At 36.2% G+C, this 18679-nt stretch overlaps 1 protein-coding gene across 1 annotated transcript in view; it reads left to right on the top strand.

Moving 5' to 3' along the window:
• KPNB1 (karyopherin subunit beta 1) overlaps window positions 1–18679 on the top strand; it is a 115242-nt gene that overhangs the window by 24468 nt on the left and 72095 nt on the right. The window contains exons 8-9 of the mRNA XM_068121916.2: window positions 471–581; window positions 3641–3742. Coding sequence (XP_067978017.1) covers window positions 471–581; window positions 3641–3742 — 213 coding nt within the window. The remainder of the gene's footprint in view (window positions 1–470; window positions 582–3640; window positions 3743–18679) is intronic.

Here is an 18679-nt window from a genome sequence, read left to right as displayed (position 1 = left end):
GTCAAGAGGTCAAAGGTCAACGTCTGTGTTAGGTCTATAATTCGAGAATGGCTGAAGTGATCTAATTCAAACTTGGTACAGGTATGTATAATGATGTAAACATGAACTGTTGAAATTTTTGGGGTCAATAGGTCAGAGGTCAGGTCAGATAGCACTGTGCTAACTTGGGCACAGCTGAATGGATTTAAATCAAACTTGAAACAAGTATAATGATGCAACAATGTGGGCGGAGGCATATTAGTCGACATCATGACGTCGAAGAGTGCCGTTTTAGTTTGCCATGCATTACCTTTCCAACGGTACAATTTTTTAATTTTTTTATTTAATGACAGCAGGATCCCTTTAGAATTAAGCATGACTCATTTTAGTAATACAATATGCAATGCATGTATTCCCTTGTAAAAAAAATGTTCTTCCAATTTTCCTTGAGGTACCACAGGTAACGTCGGTCTTTTTGCATCCACCTGCAGATTACACTAGAGGCCATGAAGAGTGACAATGATGAAGTGTCACTGCAGGGAATAGAGTTCTGGTCCAATGTTTGTGATGAAGAAATGGATCTCTCGATTGAGGCTTCAGAGGTAGGCTCGTTGTCATACCCATGTTTGTTTTTTCATGCGTGCTGTTCGGGGTTGTTTTCTTGTTTGTATTCATACATATATGTATGGCTGGCAGGATACTGGGATAGTCTGGAGGTATGTGCACTTTGCTTTGAGCTGCCTCGCCTGAGTTCACACCTTGACCAAGCAAAAGCGATCATCCTGGTGTTTCGAGGCATGACGATGCATCAGTCATCCATCCATCCATCAGGACGATGTTAAGCTGGAGGATCCTTTCGCAGGCGAAGAGTATGCGAGCTATCGCTGGCACCTTGAATTAATTATAAATTACAGTGCGTTGATCGTCAGGCCTGGCCAACTTGTTCATTAAATACTTGGGCCACAAACGTTCCCTGACCGACCGACCTCACAAGATGGGAAAAAATTGTGGCCATTAAAGAAGATGAAGAATGTCCACAGGCATTGAAGCTTGGTTATGGCCTTGGTATATTGTCATGATCTTGGCATGCCTGACATTTTGTTTGCAGTAAATCTGTGTGTGAGTTAGAATACGTGACACACATTTTTTTTTTTAATATGGATACATGTGGATGTTTCTAGTGTTTAACGATAATAATAAAAAATACGCATGACCTTTTGCCCCTAAAGGGGTATCTTTAAGAAAAAGAAAAAAAAATTTATACCCCTTTGGGGGCACAAAGTTGTGAATTTTCCATGCATAGATCATTAATATTTCCTTATCTGAGAATGTGCCTTTGGGAGGGGGGATGGGGGGTTACTCTCTCTCTCTCTCTTTCTCTCTCTCTCTTTGTGTGTATGGGTTCTATGCACGGTGACACCTGACATCTTTTAAGTTACAAACTCCAAACTCAGGGTACAAATACAACTTTGTGCAGGGGTAACATAGGCTATGTGGCCCTGGCCTAACGTGGTGGAGTTAATGTGTACCATGTAGCAGAAGGTATTACAATCCCCCTTTTTTTTTTTTACCTGGGCAACGCTGAGGTTAAAGCACTCTTCACGGGGGTAAATTTATTTTGCCTATTGTCGTGTCCCCGGGGTTAAGACCCCAAGAGGAAGAATAGCCGGAACGAGCTTTAACTGAGGCGTACTTCGAATTTGGCGGGATTATTTCTGGCGCTCGGGAAGGTTTGAAGTCTTGTCTGATCGGAAACACAGAGTTTTTCCGAACCCACAAAGAAACAAACCAGGGCAAGAAAAGTCAAATTGAACAAATAATGATTTAATGAAAATAAATGCAAACAATTAAAATGAATGTGAGGGAAAAACTAAAGTTCCTAGGTGGAGGATCCTCCACTCCAACTCGTATACAGACAAGGGAATGATAAAAGAAAAGAAAATGTGCTTATAATCGGCCCACACTCAGCTTTGAGTTTGTACGAGGACGTTTGGGCGCCTGGTGGTCGTTGAGCGGGTCTCGTAGGTTGGCAAATGTCCCGAGCATTGACTGGATCAAGATTGTGCTGCGCTGCGAACATGGGGCAATCTGTGCAGGCAGTCTCATTTCGCTCTCCACTCCACCCGATACGCCACGAGCTGCACAAACCGCCGCCGTATTCCTCCTTCTCACAGGTGCACATGCTACCAAAAACGCACCAGCACGACTGACACCCTCCTTCCACCAAGGCACCGTGACAAAGAGATCGACGGGGCGGCTTTTTCTTCCTCCGTTACTATCCAAGGCTTCAGGAAAGGACATAGAACAACCACAGCCGTTTGCCAGGGCGACCAAGACAAAACGAGAGGAAGATAGAGAGATGTGATCGCCCGCAACCAAACTCAGAACAAGAGAGGAAATGCGACCACCTCCAACGAATGTCAGGACGAAAGAGACCAAGATGGGGAGACAGCTTCTCTTTCCTTAAGCTCTCGAATGTTCCACGTTGACGTCCCACTCTGTCCAATCACCGAGCTCTACTCGATCATCCCATCGCGCCTCCACCAATCACGAAGGCCGGGGTGTGTTCTCACCATGAGTCATCGGGGGGCGGAGTCTAGTAGTCGTCCGGGACTGTTCAGATGACGTCGGCTGTTCTTTGCCGATCGGCAAATGTGCTGGGTGTTGGTTAGTCCTGGTGGCGTTGAGCGAATGGGGCCATTTGTTATCGTTGTTGTTTGGCAGTTTTTAAAATTGTAATAATGACGGAGGGGAGATCACGGGCAAATTACCCACTGGGGAATTAACCTTTAAGCCCTAGAATTACTTTACACAAAACCACGCCCCTCATGACGACATGCAAACGCTCTTACCCAGACAGACGGCCTACTTGGATACATCGAGATTCCTATACGCGACATACGGAGCATTCTAAACCTACACGATTCTATCTCGACTAAAGTATTTCATGCATACCCCACAAACGTAACAATATATAATAACTCATCCGTCAGCGAAACGACGGCTGAGTTCCGCTGGTTTCTTTCTCGGCCATATCATTATTCTGACCAATTTTTGCATTCCAGGGTTGCGATCAACCGTCTCTCTAACTTGTTGCTCGTATACGTGTATCAGAAACATTTCTTATTTGCAAAGTCCTTATTCTGTGTAAACTTTTGATTTATCCTTTTTTTTAAATTTGCCTTTATTTTGTCATTTGTACGAATCTGTTGCTCAAAATATGAGCATGCATAGACATCGTGAAACCTGCCTTATGAGAGCGGTCACCTGCTCTGAACAGTCATTTGAAATCCCCACACACCTCCCCCATGATGAAAAAAAAACTGTGCAACTATCCTTTACACAGCGGCCACCTTTGTAATGCAGTCGGCACTCGTCAAAATTACCTTCCTTGTATTTGTACGATAAATCTTCGATTTTATTTAAACAAAATGGCTACCACATATCCGGCATATGAAGGCCATGATGAACGTTTGTTTCCATTTCGGTCGTTATAAAATAAAACTATGCACCACATTGATCATTCTATAATTGAGAAAAGTGAAATTTTCATGACCAGGTAAGCATTACCCCATGATTAATGAATGAAGCATTAAATCTGTTCAGTCCTCCATTGTTGACCGATTATGAAATGTTTTTCTTGCACGGTTTGTGTTCTCAGGCTGCGGAGCAGGGTCGTCCTCCAGAGCACACGAGCAAGTTCTATGCCAAGGGAGCTCTGCCATTCTTGGTTCCTGTTTTAACTCGCACCCTTACCAAGCAGGTAACAGATGGCCCCATAAATCCATCCTATCAGCAATTCTCTTTTGCTATCGTGAAGCAATTCTCTTTTGCTATAGCGAAGCGATTCTCTTTTGCATAGCGAAGCGATTCTCTTTTGCTATCGTGAAGCAATTCTCTTTTTCTATGGTGAAGCGATTCTCTTTTGCTGTCGTGAAGCAATTCTCTCTTGCTATCGTGAAGCGATTCTCTTTTGCTATCGTGAAGCGATTCTCTTTTGCAATAGCGAAGCGATTCTCTTTTGCTATCGTGAAGCGATTCTCTTTTGCTATCGTGAAGCAATTCTCTTTTGCTATCGTGAAGCGATTCTCTTTTGCTATAGCGAAGCGATTCTCTTTTGCTATCGCGAAGCGATTCTCTTTTGTTATAGCGAAGCGATTCTCTTTTGCTATCGTGAAGCGATTCTCTTTTGCTATCGTGAAGCAATTCTCTTTTGCTATCGTGAAGCGATTCTCTTTTGCTATCGTGAAGCGATTCTCTTTTGCAATAGCGAAGCGATTCTCTTTTGCTATCGTGAAGCAATTCTCTTTTACTATAGTGAAGCGATTCTCTTTTGCTATCGTGAAGCAATTCTCTTTTGCTTTAGTGAAGCAACTCGCTTTTGCTATCGTGAAGCAATTCTCTTTTGCTATCGTGAAGCTATTCTCTTTTGCTATCGTTAAGCTATTCTCTTTTGCTATCGTGAAGCAATTCTCTTTTGCTTTAGTGAAGCAATTCTCTTTTGCTATCGTTAAGCTATTCTCTTTTGCTATAGTGAAGCAATTCTCTTTTGCTATCGTGAAGCAATTCTCTTTTGCTATCGTTAAGCTATTCTCTTTTGCTATCGTGAAGCTATTGTCTTTTGCTATCGTGAAGCTATTCTCTTTTGCTATCGTGAAGCAATTCTCTTTTGCTATCGTGAAGCAATTCTCTTTTGCTATCGTGAAGCAATTCTCTTTTGCTATCGTGAAGCAATTCTCTTTTGCTATCGTGAAGCAATTCTCTTTTGCTATCGTGAAGCAATTCTCTTTTGGCTAACCCCCGCTCTAGCGGGGAAAAATGGCCTTAAAAACGATCATTCATATCGTGAAGCAATTCTCTTTTGCTATCGTGAAGCAATTCTCTTTTGCTATCGTGAAGCAATTCTCTTTTGCTATCGTGAAGCAATTCTCTTTTGCTATCGTGAAGCAATTCTCTTTTGCTATCGTGAAGCAATTCTCTTTTGCTATCGTGAAGCAATTCTCTTTTGCTATAGTGAAGCAATTCTCTTCTCTTTTGCTCTCGTGAAGCGATTCTCTTCTCTTTTGCTCTCGAGAAGCAATTCTCTTTTGCTATCTTGCATCCTCCATTCCATTTCTCTATCTCCCTCTCCATTCTTCTCTCTTTCTCTCTCTCTCTCTGTCTCTCTGTCTCTCTGTCTCTCTCTCTCTCTCTCTCTCTCTCTCTCTCTCTCTCTCTCTCTCTCTGTCTCTCTGTCTCTGTCTCTACACCTCCCCTCCCACCCCCCACATCTTTCTCTCTTTCTATCTCCCCCTCACCCCTCCATCTTTCTCTCTCTCCCCCCTCATCTTTCTCCGTCTCTCCCTCCCCCTCCCCTTGCCTGCCTCTCCATCTTTCCACCTCTTTCCCCCTCTTCATCTTTCCCCCTCTTCATCTTTCCCCCTCTTCATCTTTCCCCCTCTTCATCTTTCCCCCTCTTCATCTTTCCCCCTCTTCATCTTTCCCCCTCTTCATCTTTCCCCCTCTTCATCTTTCCCCCTCTTCATCTTTCCCCCTCTTCATCTTTCCCCCTCTTCATCTTTCCCCCTGCTTCATCTTTCCCCCTCTTCATCTTTCCCCCTCTTCATCTTTCTCCCTTTTCATCTTTCCGCCTCTTCATCTTTCCTCCTCTTCATCTTTCCCCCTCTTCATCTTTCCCCCTCTTCATCTTTCCCCCTCTTCATCATTCCCCCTCTTCATCTTTCCTCCTCTTCATCTTTTCCTCCTCTTCATCTTTCCCCCTCTTCATCTTTCCCCCTCTTCATCTTCCCTACTCTTCATCTTTCCCCCTCTTCATCTTTCCCCCTCTTCACCTTTCCCCCTCTTCATCTTTCCCCCTCTTCATCTTTCCTCCTCTTCATCTCTCCTCCTCTTCATCTTTCTCCCTCTTCATCTCTCCCCCTCTTCATCTTTCTCCCTCTTCATCTTTCCCCCTCTTCATCTCTCCCCCTCTTCATCTCTCCCCCTCTTCATCTCTCCCCCTCTTCATCTCTCCCCCTCTCCCCCTCTCTTCATCTCTCCCCCTCTTCATCTCTCCCCCTCTCTTCATCTCTCCCCCTCTCTTCATCTCAGCTCCTCTCTTCATCTCTCCCCCTCCCTCTCCTCCTCTCTTCATCCCTCCCTTCATCTCTTTCCCTTCCTTCATCTCTCCCCCTCTCTTCATCTCTCCCCCTCTTCATCTCTCCCCCTCTCTTCATCTCTCCCCCTCTCTTCATCTCAGCTCCTCTCTTCATCTCTCCCCCTCCCTCTCCTCTTCTCTTCATCCCTCCCTTCATCTCTTTCCCTTCCTTCATCTCTCCCCCTCCCTCTCCTCCTCTCTTCATCCCTCCCTTCATCTCTTTCCCTTCCTTCATCTCTTTCCCATCTCTTTCCCCTCTCTTTCCCCTCTCTTTCCCCTCTCTTTCCCCTCTCTTTCCCCTCTCTTTCCCCTCTCTTTCCCCTCTCTTTCCCCTCTCTTTCCCCTCTCTTTCCCCTCTCTTTCCCCTCTCTTTCCCCTCTCTTTCATCTCTCTTTCATCTCTCTTTCATCTCTCTTTCATCTCTCTTTCATCTCTCTTTCATCTCTCTTTCATCTCTCTTTCCCTCTCTTTCCCTCCACCTTGTTGTATTACTATGTAATGCATGAGAAGGCAATTTCTTGACGATGGAAAGCATTCCTTTTTTTTTTTATGCCTCTACCAGCAAAGTCACCAGAGGCATTATATTTCCGGGTTGTCCATCCGGCTGTCTGTCCGTCCATCTGTCCGTGATGGGTTTTTATTACCACGATAACTTGAGAACGTTATTTTTCTTTACCTCTATAACTTGAAGGGATCCAAGTCAAACCTGGTACAGGTATGTATAATGGTGTAAAGATTAATGGATTACATTATAGGTTCAAGAGGTCAAAAGCCAAAGGTCCTTTGGTAAAAATTCTGTTACTGCACTAACTTGTTAACCAGTGATGGGATTTTGACCAAACTTGGTACACGTATACATTATGATGAAAAGATGAACTGCTTCGATTTCCTCATCAAAGGTCAGAGGTCATGTCAGGTTAAAATGTGATACATAAGAACAGCAGTAGTGTAATAATGTTGCTTCTGGGACACCTCCGTTTAACATGGGAAATCCCTATCTAATGACGTTTCCCCCTATTTGGAAAAAACACCCCTATTAATCCAAAAGACTATGGGCCCTTTGACCTTATGAATCATGAGTCAATTAATCTACTTGGGCTAATACATAATGAATATATTTTAATTGAGCTAGGGATGGGATTGGGTTGGGGGCTGTATATTATTATGACTCACACATACACAAAAGTTTAACCTCAACTTTAGTTGGGGTTTAACTTATGTGTATGTGTGAGGGATAGGGGTTCACAGATCTCTAGTGTGAACCTGTGATCCTTTTGGACCATGAGTCAATTAATCTACTTGGGCTAATACATAATGAATATATTTTAATTGAGCTAGGGATGGGATTGGGTGAAGGTTAGGGGTTCACACATACACACAAGTCCCAACTGGAAAGTTGTGGGATCCTTCTGACCTTATGAACCTTTTACTCTGGTGAATATAACCCTACAAATATTTGTTTATGCGTGAGAAATATTTTAACCTCCCTCAATGTTCTTGTCTGAGCGCCTCCAGTGCTACATACCATTTTTAAATTAAAGTATATATCAAGGTTGATTACATGGTACTTGGTTCTATCATTTATATACTTATGGTAGCCCGTTAGCTTATCACTTATATACTTATATATGGATGGTTGTTGTTTAATGGCTTATCAGTTTTGTTTTTTGTAATTCTTGTGAGTAAAATGAACCCAATATTTCTTCCTCATTCATATCATATAATTTGTAAGTCCAAGGGACTGTATCCATTACATCAATGATTTTAAATAATTCACGAGTCCATTTTTGTGTATAACCTTTCTCAAAATGGCTTTTCCATCTGTATATTCTTACAATATCACCAACTTTAAACTTGGGCTTTCTCAAATTAATCTCCTTTTCATATTCTAATTTTGTAAATGTTTCTGATGGTTTTGATTTTGTTGATGAATGAACTGTATTATTGTAATTATCTACAATATCCTGAATTAAATAGACCCATTTTTGAGAACCGAGTTGTGTGAATTTTTTATATAATTTCTCTTTTAAAGTACGATTAAAACGCTCAATAACAACTGCTTTTCCTTCATTAAAGGTGCTGTATAATTTAATACCCTTCCCCTTAAGAAATTTCATGAATATTTTGTTATAGAACTCTGTTCCCTCATCAGTCCATAACTTCTTTGGTTTCCTTTTATCCCGATCAAATATTAGCTTAAAGGCTAACATTAAAGTATCACCCCTTTTATTTTTTAAAGGGACAACCCAGGCAAATCTACTCCTCAAATCAATAACGGTTAAAGCATACCTGTATCCCCTGTCATTATTCAATTCAATTAAATCAGCGGACCATATGTGGTCGGTGTATTTAGAATAAACCTTCCTTCTTTTAAACTTTGTGATTATAGGTTTGTGTAATTCTTCAGCCAAAAGCTCCTCAGTCTTGATTACATCATTAGAGCCTAATAGTTTTTTGAGGGTGAATAACCAAGACCAAGTTTCAATTTAGCATTTATCAAATTTCTCACAATAAACCTATCAACTTTCTCTCTCAACGTTGGATTTTGTATCAAAGACAAATTATACAACATTTCTCTGTCGGCTTTATGTTTTTCATCCAATGTAGTGGTATTCCCATAAGCAATATCATGCTTCATACACACTTCATCAACCCTATTTTTTGGTCTGGACCAAGGTTTAGGATTGTCAGCCTCATCTAATCTTTTATCCAAGTTTGTTCCTGGGCCACAGAAAGAATATCCAGGTAGATGTAGTTCCCCAGGAATTCCAGTTGTTGTAAATTTACTTCCTGACAAAAACTTTTGTATATCCCCTCCACTTTTAGGTGAGATGAATTGACACTTTTTAGAACCACACACTTGACATATTCCTTTTTGATAAACTCTATTATTTTTAGCTTTAACATACAATACACTTTTAGATTTAGTTTTCTTTTTACATTTGAGACAATAACTCATATTTATTTATCAGAAAAATTCCGACAGAGTATCAAAACCTTTTTGGTTTTCAACATATACATTTCAATCTTTATTTTTAAAACATAAAGAATCCTAAGGAATGCCTTCACTCTCTCCTCCATTTATTTACAAATAAAACTAACTAAAGTCAATACCACTTTCTCGTTTAGATCTCCTCCCTGAAATTGAACTCATCTCATCCGTTTTTAAAACCAATTTTTTCACAAGAGTCATTCTTTCTTTATTTTCCTCTTCGGTGCGTTGAGATTGATTTATTTGTTGTAACACATTTAATCTTTTACGAATCTCACTGATTTCCATCTCCCTCTCCTCCCTCTCCTCCTCCTCCTTCTCTTCTTCAATTCCTTCCTCAGCCCTTACAACCCTTGAGCTTGAGCCCCAAATAATATTATACATATACTCATCTGGATTTTGAGATATTCTTGTATCTATAATTATTTTTCTCATAATAGGATACCAATAAGATTTGTTGACGATTTCTAAAAGAGTTTTATATTTCATAACTTTGAGAAGTTCATTTTTATTTAATACTTTAAACAAGTCTCTATTTGTGGGTTTAACAATATCAGTATAAGGCCAGTTTTTAATGACAAAATTTCCATGTGTATGTTCCAATTCGTACGGTATGTAAAACCGAGCACCCTTTTCTTGTAGGTATCCTTGAATACAAAAATTATAATTCTCTTGTAGTCTTATTCCTGCCATTTATGTATCAGAAATATATGTGAGATTAATATTATGACAGGTAATACCACCCCATCTTCCCACTACCAAATTGGTTTGTATTCCTTGGCTTTCTATCCTTATCTCATTACCTTCCTTCTTTGTCATGCGAATCATCGCTATACTATCATATATTTTTATTTTCTTAAAATCACGTATTTGTTGTTTACTAATTGTACTTCCACATAAATCCTTATCTTCACCAAGTGGATAATATTCTTCTTTACGAGACTGATTTAAATCATGTAGGTCTTCTAAGTTTATTGAAAAAGACCAATTATACCCTAAATCAGGCATATCATACCCCCATTTATTAATTCGCATATTAACTAAATGTCCTTCTTTATAAAATTCAATTGTAAGCAGGTAGTTAAATTCAATGAGGAAAGGTGTATGGTCAGTATAACCAGGTGTTGTGGTTGTAAATTTTACTTGTTTCACAAAACGTGCTGTTTTATTTAACAAGTGTGATAAATCACTGAATCTAATTAAGTCATTCGCATCTGTAGGGTTTGGATAATTGATTAATTTATAAGTATTCTTCATATTAATATTTTTACTTATACTATATTTTTGTCGTTCAGCCTGTGCCTTTGTATAATAATTTGATAAATCAATATCCTGGGAGGATTTTCCAAAGATAGAACCATCTTTTCCAACATAAGTCATTTATATTAGATTAAAAATTATATCATAAAAATTTTCATTATTGTTGAGTTGAAATAATACATATAAACATAATTGACCACAACATTTAGAATTAATTTCTTGAACTTGAAATGTTTGATAAACACCATTCTGTAAGAATTGTATTACTTCAACAGGTGGTGGCATACCATAACTATCAAAATAATATTTATCCTGACTATTATGAATACAAACCCAATGAGAACCATTCTGTGTGTCTAAATTCATAATAATATTCTTTGTATTCTTATTTATATGTATTAATTCATCTCTCATACAGATTACCACATTATCAATTTTTAGTGTTTTACAATACTTGGCTAGTTCTATATTTGACGTTGTATTCTTTCCAAATTGTTTAAACCATTTATCCATTTATTTATGAGAAAGATACAATCCATTACCCCGTTTAGTTAGTTTAACACCCGCTTGAGCGATAGAGGAAAGCATATCACCAACCTTCATCTAGCTTTATCAGGTAGACTTTCAAGTTTTTGAGCAAAATCTACAATTACACCACTTCCACTAATTTGTTTCTCCAACTCCTTGTTATGTCTTTCCAATTCTTTTTGAGCTTTTAGTTGTGCCTTCCTTTCGTTAGCAGTTTTTACCGCTGCTGAAATACCACCAGTCAATGCTCCCGCCGCACTTAAACCAGCAAATAAAGGAATTAGAAACGGGAGAAATCCTCCTCTTGACTCGTCTATTGAATATTTCTTTAACATAGGTTTCGTCATTTTAATTTTAAGTGATCCAACATCATTTAGTGTTTTTACTTGTGTGTGTGTGAGTAAAACATCAATTCTTACAGCTCCTTTTCTTTGAATTGTATTAACATTAATAATACAAGGCTTTTGATTTTGAATACAAGATGTTAATTTATTAAGATTGATTTGATTAACATATACCCCTACCATTTATTTATGAGAAAAAACCTATGTGATATTAATCATAACACCATTATCTGTATTAATCTGTAATTCTGTTTCCTCCAAAAGCAAACAATAAGCATCAACTTCTTCATTCTCCCCTCTTTCAATGTATAGAGAAGTATCCACTCGATTAGACTTTATAGTTTCCTTTTGAGAACTCAGGTCAATTGCGTAGATTGTATATAAACCTTTAAATGCAACCATATCCAAAATAGGATCATTATTACCATTACTTTCACACACCTTTTGGTAGGACTTGTAGGCTTCCGCATAATCATTTTTTTCCCAATCAATTTCCAATCTATCTCGCGGATAAAATGTGCCATCAAGAGAAACCCGAAGTTGTTTCACCTTAGCATTATCACTCAGCGCATTATTCTTATTAGTACCCTCCTCTCCATCTGGTTTTTTAAAAATGAGCCATAGGTATCGTGGCTTTCCTTCAAGAACACCCAAATTCCAAGTGTAGGTAGTGTGTTCCAGTTTAACGTGTTGACATCTTCTTTTAAGGTATGATACATTTAACGGTTTCTTTGAGTTAAGTCTTCTATTTAACATCTCTTCCGTTTTAAGATTAGGAGTATATTCACTAATATACCAAAACAAATCATTAATAACAAATTTATTATTGTCGCCAAAAGCATTTTCAGCCCCAAAAAGCAATCTATTTACATTATCATTCCTTTGTAGTTGAAATCTAATTTTAAGACCATACAAAACTTTATCATAATCACAAAATCCAAATATACCTTTAAGAGGTACTGCTACGGTAAAACTATTCTCAGCTTTTGCATCATCATTATACATTGACTTCCTTTGACTATAACCAGGGTCTGTGTTTGTTCCCGTTGACATATCAGGAATAAAGCCTTCAACAGCTCCCTTACCCATTCTATCACCAAACGAATATAGTGTAAATTTCATCATTTCAGATGTAGCAGAGACATAATCAACCGCTTCAACCTCTTGTGTTCCAATATACAGGCGAACACTGTCAAACATTTTCCAGAAGAAATCATTTACGAGTGTAGCATTAGTATTATTCGCAGCCTTAGTGAATTTAAATTTACACAGCAAGAAACTATCAGCTATATTCAAGTAAGTTTGTTGATTATTTATTTCAAAACTTTTTGTTCCGTTTGAATTCCAGTCGGTTCCTGTAATAGCATTTACCTTAAAATAGTCTTCCTTTTTAGTAGAGTTTGAAATGATAATCGTATCATCCAAATCATAGATACCATCAATCGCTTCCATACTTGTATTTATATAGTATTAAAATTGTTGAAACCCTGACCCAAGTATTTTAATGATTTTTTGTCGTTCTTGTGAAGATAGTTGAGTTTTACCTTGTAATTTATGAGACTCCTTTTGAGCTTGTTGTATAGCACCCGCAACGGAGCCCACGGCAGAAGCAGTTGAACCAATTAGGTCTTTATGTTTAAGGATAGTTGAACCAATACCCATTAGAGTATCAATTATCCCATCTCCTTTATTTCGAAATTGATGACCCACACCCCGTTGTCTCTTAGGTTTATAGTATCCTTTACCCACATACCTTGTATAGTCTGGTGAAAGGAACATGCCCTCCCCTGTAATTATTTTATATTTTCCCAACTCGTGTTTTCTTACAATAACCATTATTTATTTATTGAAAAACTTCACGTAGGTGAATTCTGATGGATATAATTTCATCATTAAAGGATATCATACGATTATCTTGGTCGGTTATCCTAAAATTTACTCTGTATATGGTTTTTCCTGACACAGGTAAATAGACAAGATTTTTTGGTTCCATATTAAATTTATAACCAATCGGGGTTGAGTATGCACTGAATGAAAATATTGTATTTGTTCTTATTCCATCGTTATAAGCACCATCAATCAAATCACAATGAATTAATACTGAATTTATACCGGAGGATATTTGGATAACATTATCACTGTAAAACGTCCCGTTATTTTCAATCTTTTTTGAAGAGAAACCCAATAGCTCTCTGAACGAATTTTCAATCGTGAAATCAACTTTATAATTATTTTTCAGTTTAATAGTTGATTTTGAAGTGTGTGTTTGAATATCTATTACAATATTTTTTGGTTCATCACCTTTTTCTTTCATAAGGCGAGAGACTTCTGAAGATATTTGAGAAATCTCGTAAGCACCGGGTAAAACGGTTATAGTTTTGTAGGCAGTGCCTGGATTATAACTAAACTTGTTGTTTTTCTCTGTGATATTAAAAAGGGTATTGTAAGTTTCCATTGACAACAAAGATGCCTCATATGAGGTAAGGGGGTCAAGTTGTAGTGGGTAAGGGAATGAAGCTGTGTAATCGCTCGTTGTGAAATTAAAACTAAGAATTGTGCTTCTCATCTTATTTAATATCTAATAAAATATCTTTGTATTGACATTTATTAATTATTTTCATGTTCATCAACTGATCTAAAATGGCTGAGGATTCATTAAAACAATTGTTGTTTCCAGCCTTCTTACTACCTAATAACAATAATAGCCTATTAACTAATTGTGATGGGTCATTTGGAAGAAAACTAACACCCGAACCAAGCTTACTTAAAGCATCAATAATATGTTTCTCCTTCTCGTTCTTCTTACTTTTACCAGCAACAGAAACTCCATAATCAAGTGCATTTAGCAACTCAATATATACCCTATCTTCCTCTCTTTCCATATCAAGTGGTTCCTCAAAATATTTTGAACCGCTGAATCCGGGGTTTGTTAGAAGAAACATTAATCTTGGAGTTAATTTAACATTTGGTTGAGTAGAACTCAAGAACATCAATTCATCATTAAATATCAATACCTTTTCTTCCACAAGATGAAACACTGCTGGTTTTTCTGTTGGAATGAGACCTGCTCTGGTTTTTGAACCCGCCGAATATTCATTGTTTTGAAGAGCTTCCACAACATAATTAGGGGGTTGATTTACCTCCTCAAGTTTCCGAAATAATCCCTCGTCATCATATTCTAATTCACCAAGTTCTTGTTTTGTTATCTGACTAAAATCTTTGAGCATTTGAAGTTTTTTCGGAGTAAATTCTACCGTGGGAACTGTAGGTGAGTGTTGAGTTTTCAAAAGTGGTTTAAAGAATTTCTCTTGTTTTCTTTCAAAGGCTTCTTCACCAGTTAGTTTCTGTCTCCGTTTCTTCTTTATCTCTTCCTGTTGTTTAACAACTTTTGAAACTAATTGTTGATGTTCCTTAAACTTTCTTTCTCTTTCTTCGGTATTCATTTAGTATTGAAAAATATCATTTAGTATCTCATCTTGTTTCACAACAATATATTTATATTTTCCAATCGTGTGTTTCATATAATTTTCAAATTCTTTTTTACTACATAACGTAGAGCAATTATCTCCAAAAATTATTTACATCTATTGAATTTAACTTAAATAAAATAAAAGTATTGGCATTGTTTCTTATTGAGCGTCGAGGGAGTTGAAAATATGATTGACTAAGATATATACAATTACAAGAAGAATGTCTCCCTCTTGTATAGTAGCTATCCATTACTGTTTGGTTTCTCTCATTAACACAATCATCAAAGATGACGAGGTTCTTTTTTGATTTATCTAAATCTTGAGGTGAAGGTATATCATCCGTATTATCACTGAGAATACAAGTTATGGGTTTCGATTTTGATTTCTGTGTATCACAAAATAATTGTATTATATCATCAATATTATAATCATTTAGTTTGTTTTGAAGTTTAAATAAACCGATAATGTCTTCCTTTTTAAGACCCGCATTAAAACCCTGTGAGAGTAGTTGATACTTGGGTTGAAAACCTGACTTTGTAAAAATTATTAAATTATCATAATCTAAAAAATTAGGACCAAGGAGCATCTTTAAAAGTAAACAGGTTTTTCCACATCCGCTTGAACCAACTATTAGACATCTCAATGAATTTGGAATGTTTTTATGGTTATTAAATTTTATCTTATTTTCCCAAACGGGTAAAAAATCATTCATTTATATATTTGGAAAACAAGTTATCCAACTTTTTTTGAGCTATTTGAGAAACTCTATATTTTATCCTGAGTTCAGGTTTAATTTCAAAATAATTCATTATTTTATTTATGTAGTATCTTGTATTAACATTTCCATTAAAATTATTTTGAATAATAAATATCATTAAACCCTTATACATTTCCTCAATACAAATAGTCTCTTCCCTTGTAAGAAATGGCGTATTATCACCATAATGCTTAACATTCATCTCTCTTATTAATCTTGTAAAGTAATTCATTTTTGGTTCTAATTTAAAAGAGTTATATATTTTTCTATATTTTTTATTATCATTAATTAGAATATAATCACAGAAAATACATTGTTTATATGAATCCTCATCATTAAGCCCCACTCTATCACAAGCCGGACAATTCTCTAATTTACCATATGGAGAGTCTGGAAATTCTAAATATCCTTCAGAACTTATCATATTTATATGGTAAATTTTTACTTAAACTAAACGCAAGTTTATTCACTAATAAATACAATGTTTCAAAGCACAAAAGACAAATTTCAATCAATCTCTACTTCGGTGAAAGATATAGAAAAATATGTCAAAGATGTTAAATTGAACAAAGATAAATATGGTAATTTTTGGATCAAACCAGAAATGAATGATGAGATTAGCCCATCAATTATGTTTACAGGACGTGGGTTCTCAATTCAAGATAAACAATCATTGAAGGTTCATTTAACAAGTGTCTCGCCGCTTCTGATGGCTATTTATGAAAAGATTGGTGAACAATTGGACGCCACCTCTTTGAAACTTAATGATAAGACCATAAACTCAAATAAAGGTGAGGTGTGTATATTTTTTAATAGAACCCCTGTTGAGGTCAATGATAAAATTATATCTGGTGAGATGACGTTCAGGTCAATCATAATTAAAGATTATTTTAAGATAACTTTTAATGTTAAAAATATTATTATTCAAAAAGATGTAGAGAGAAAATATATTGGGATCAATGGAAAAATTATGACTGGGGGTCCCCAAAATGAATTTAGTTTAAGCAAAGAGTCAAGTATAAATGGTCCACACAACTCAAAACACAATTGAATCTCTTAGTGAAATTCTCAGAGAGCCTCTTGGAAGAACTGATACCTTAAGACAATATGATTGTGATATTGTAGATAATGAAGAAGAAATATTTTTGGATTGGTATGATGGTGATATAAAATTTAGGATGAGAGATGCTAAATTAATTAGTGTTGATTCAATAATTATATTGATCAATTTAAAAAAGTTTTAGAAAGGTTTGGTGAGAACGTAAAGGAATATACTAATCAAACCTTTCGTGATTCTCTGAAACTCTCCCTCCTAAATCCTCTTAATTCTCTTAATTCTAGACTAATAAGGAACCATATTGATCCAACTAACAGATATAAAGTTAATTGTGATTTTGAAGGTATAATGAAGTTCGACTCCATTAACATAAATCATGAAGATAAAGTAATACGTTTTAGGTTTAAGTTAATAAGGTGTTTACAAAGATATCAAGTTTCATCTAACTCTGAAGATTCAACTGACTCTGAAGATGATTCTGAAGATGATTCTGAAGATGATTCTGAAGATGATTCTGAAGATGATTCTGAAGATGATTCTGAAGATTATATGAATTATCCACCAAGTTATACAGAGCTTGATAATGGAGTTTTGAATTTAACCAAATTATTAAATCCAGATCAATTAACAATACTTAATGGAAAAATAGAAAAGCTAATTTTAGATTATGTTAATGATTGTACTCTCTTTGTGCCCCTATAAATATGAGTAATTACAATTTAGAAGATTTTTTAGATTCATGGTACTCATCTGATGAGGATTTTGATATCAGCAGCCATGATAGTGATGGGGAAACAATTGGAGATGATAATGAAACAAAAGGTTCTTAAAACACATATAAGGTTAAATATTAAGACTGGTTTCTTTGGTTATGAAAGGGATTTTGAGTGGATGGAGAACTTTGATGGTTTTCAAATAATTGATGGAATAACAGTTTATTATAATTTGAAAATGATATGTGGAAGAGGTGGATTTCAAACAAGGTCTCTTAGAGAAGTATATCATTTTATAGAAGCTCAAAAGAAGAATAGTGATCCTAGGGTTTTGTTTGTAAATATTCTAGATGGAGATGGGATAAGAGGACTGGAGGGAAGTGAAGATGGAAAGGTGTTTGTAGGGTGTATGAAAGAGTGGGAGGGATACCTTCAGGATTCTTGATGCTATTAGAGGGTTATGTATCGTATATAAAACGAGCTGTAAAGCTCAAAAGTGTTTTAGTTTAAGTATAGTGATATATATAAAACGAGCTGTAAAGCTCAAAAGTGTTTTAGTTTAAGTATAGTGATATATATAAAACACTACACTTTCACACCCTTTAAATATGGTTTATTGTGATACTTGCGAGAAGGAAGTAAAATATTATAAACAACATATTCTCACCACAAAACATACATACAACATTCTTAACCAACTTTCCCCTCTTCCACCTAGAACAATACATTGTAAGGTCTGTAAAACATCCGTCCTCAAGAAGGGGTTTAAAGCCCATCTTAAAACTAACAAACACTTGTCAAAATTGTTTACTATTAAAAATACTGATGGAGCATTCAAAGGACATATCAGGATTCGAATCTTTAACTTCAAATCTCCCAGACCAAAGTCTATAGTTGATGCTGTAGAAAGAATCAAACCTGCTGTTCAAACATTCATTAAAAAAACACTAAAAGAAATGAAACCACTTAAATTTTATATGGGAGTAAAATTAGAAATGACAAAGGATGAAGAAGTTATAGATTCACCATACATGAGAACTGAGCCACACTTTATATCTTCATATCAAGATTTTAAAACATCAGGAGTCTATGATGAACTTATTAAACAAGAGCAAGATGTGGATAATTCAATCGTAGGAAGTGGATTTAATATAGGAAAAATTATTTACATAGACATTCATATTCTTAAATCAGATCCTCTAAAAGCTTCTTCTTACATTGATTTACCCAGTGTTATCAAAAATAGAAAAGCAGTTATCAATATCAAAAATAAAGACAATAAATGTTTTCTCTGGTCTATTTTAGCACACTTACATCCTCCACATTTTCATGATGAAAGAGTATCTCATTATAAAAAATATGAGAATACATTAAATACGAAAGATCGAAAGTTTCCGATGACTTTAAATGATATTCCTAAATTTGAAAAGATGAATAATTTAT

This window comes from Myxine glutinosa, chromosome 7 (assembly GCF_964187855.1).
Source record: "Myxine glutinosa chromosome 7, kmMyxGlut1.1, whole genome shotgun sequence".
NCBI classification, from domain to species: Eukaryota; Metazoa; Chordata; class Myxini; order Myxiniformes; family Myxinidae; genus Myxine; species Myxine glutinosa.
The sequence above is the reverse complement of the archived record's forward strand: the minus strand, read 5'-3'. Positions and strand labels throughout refer to the sequence as shown.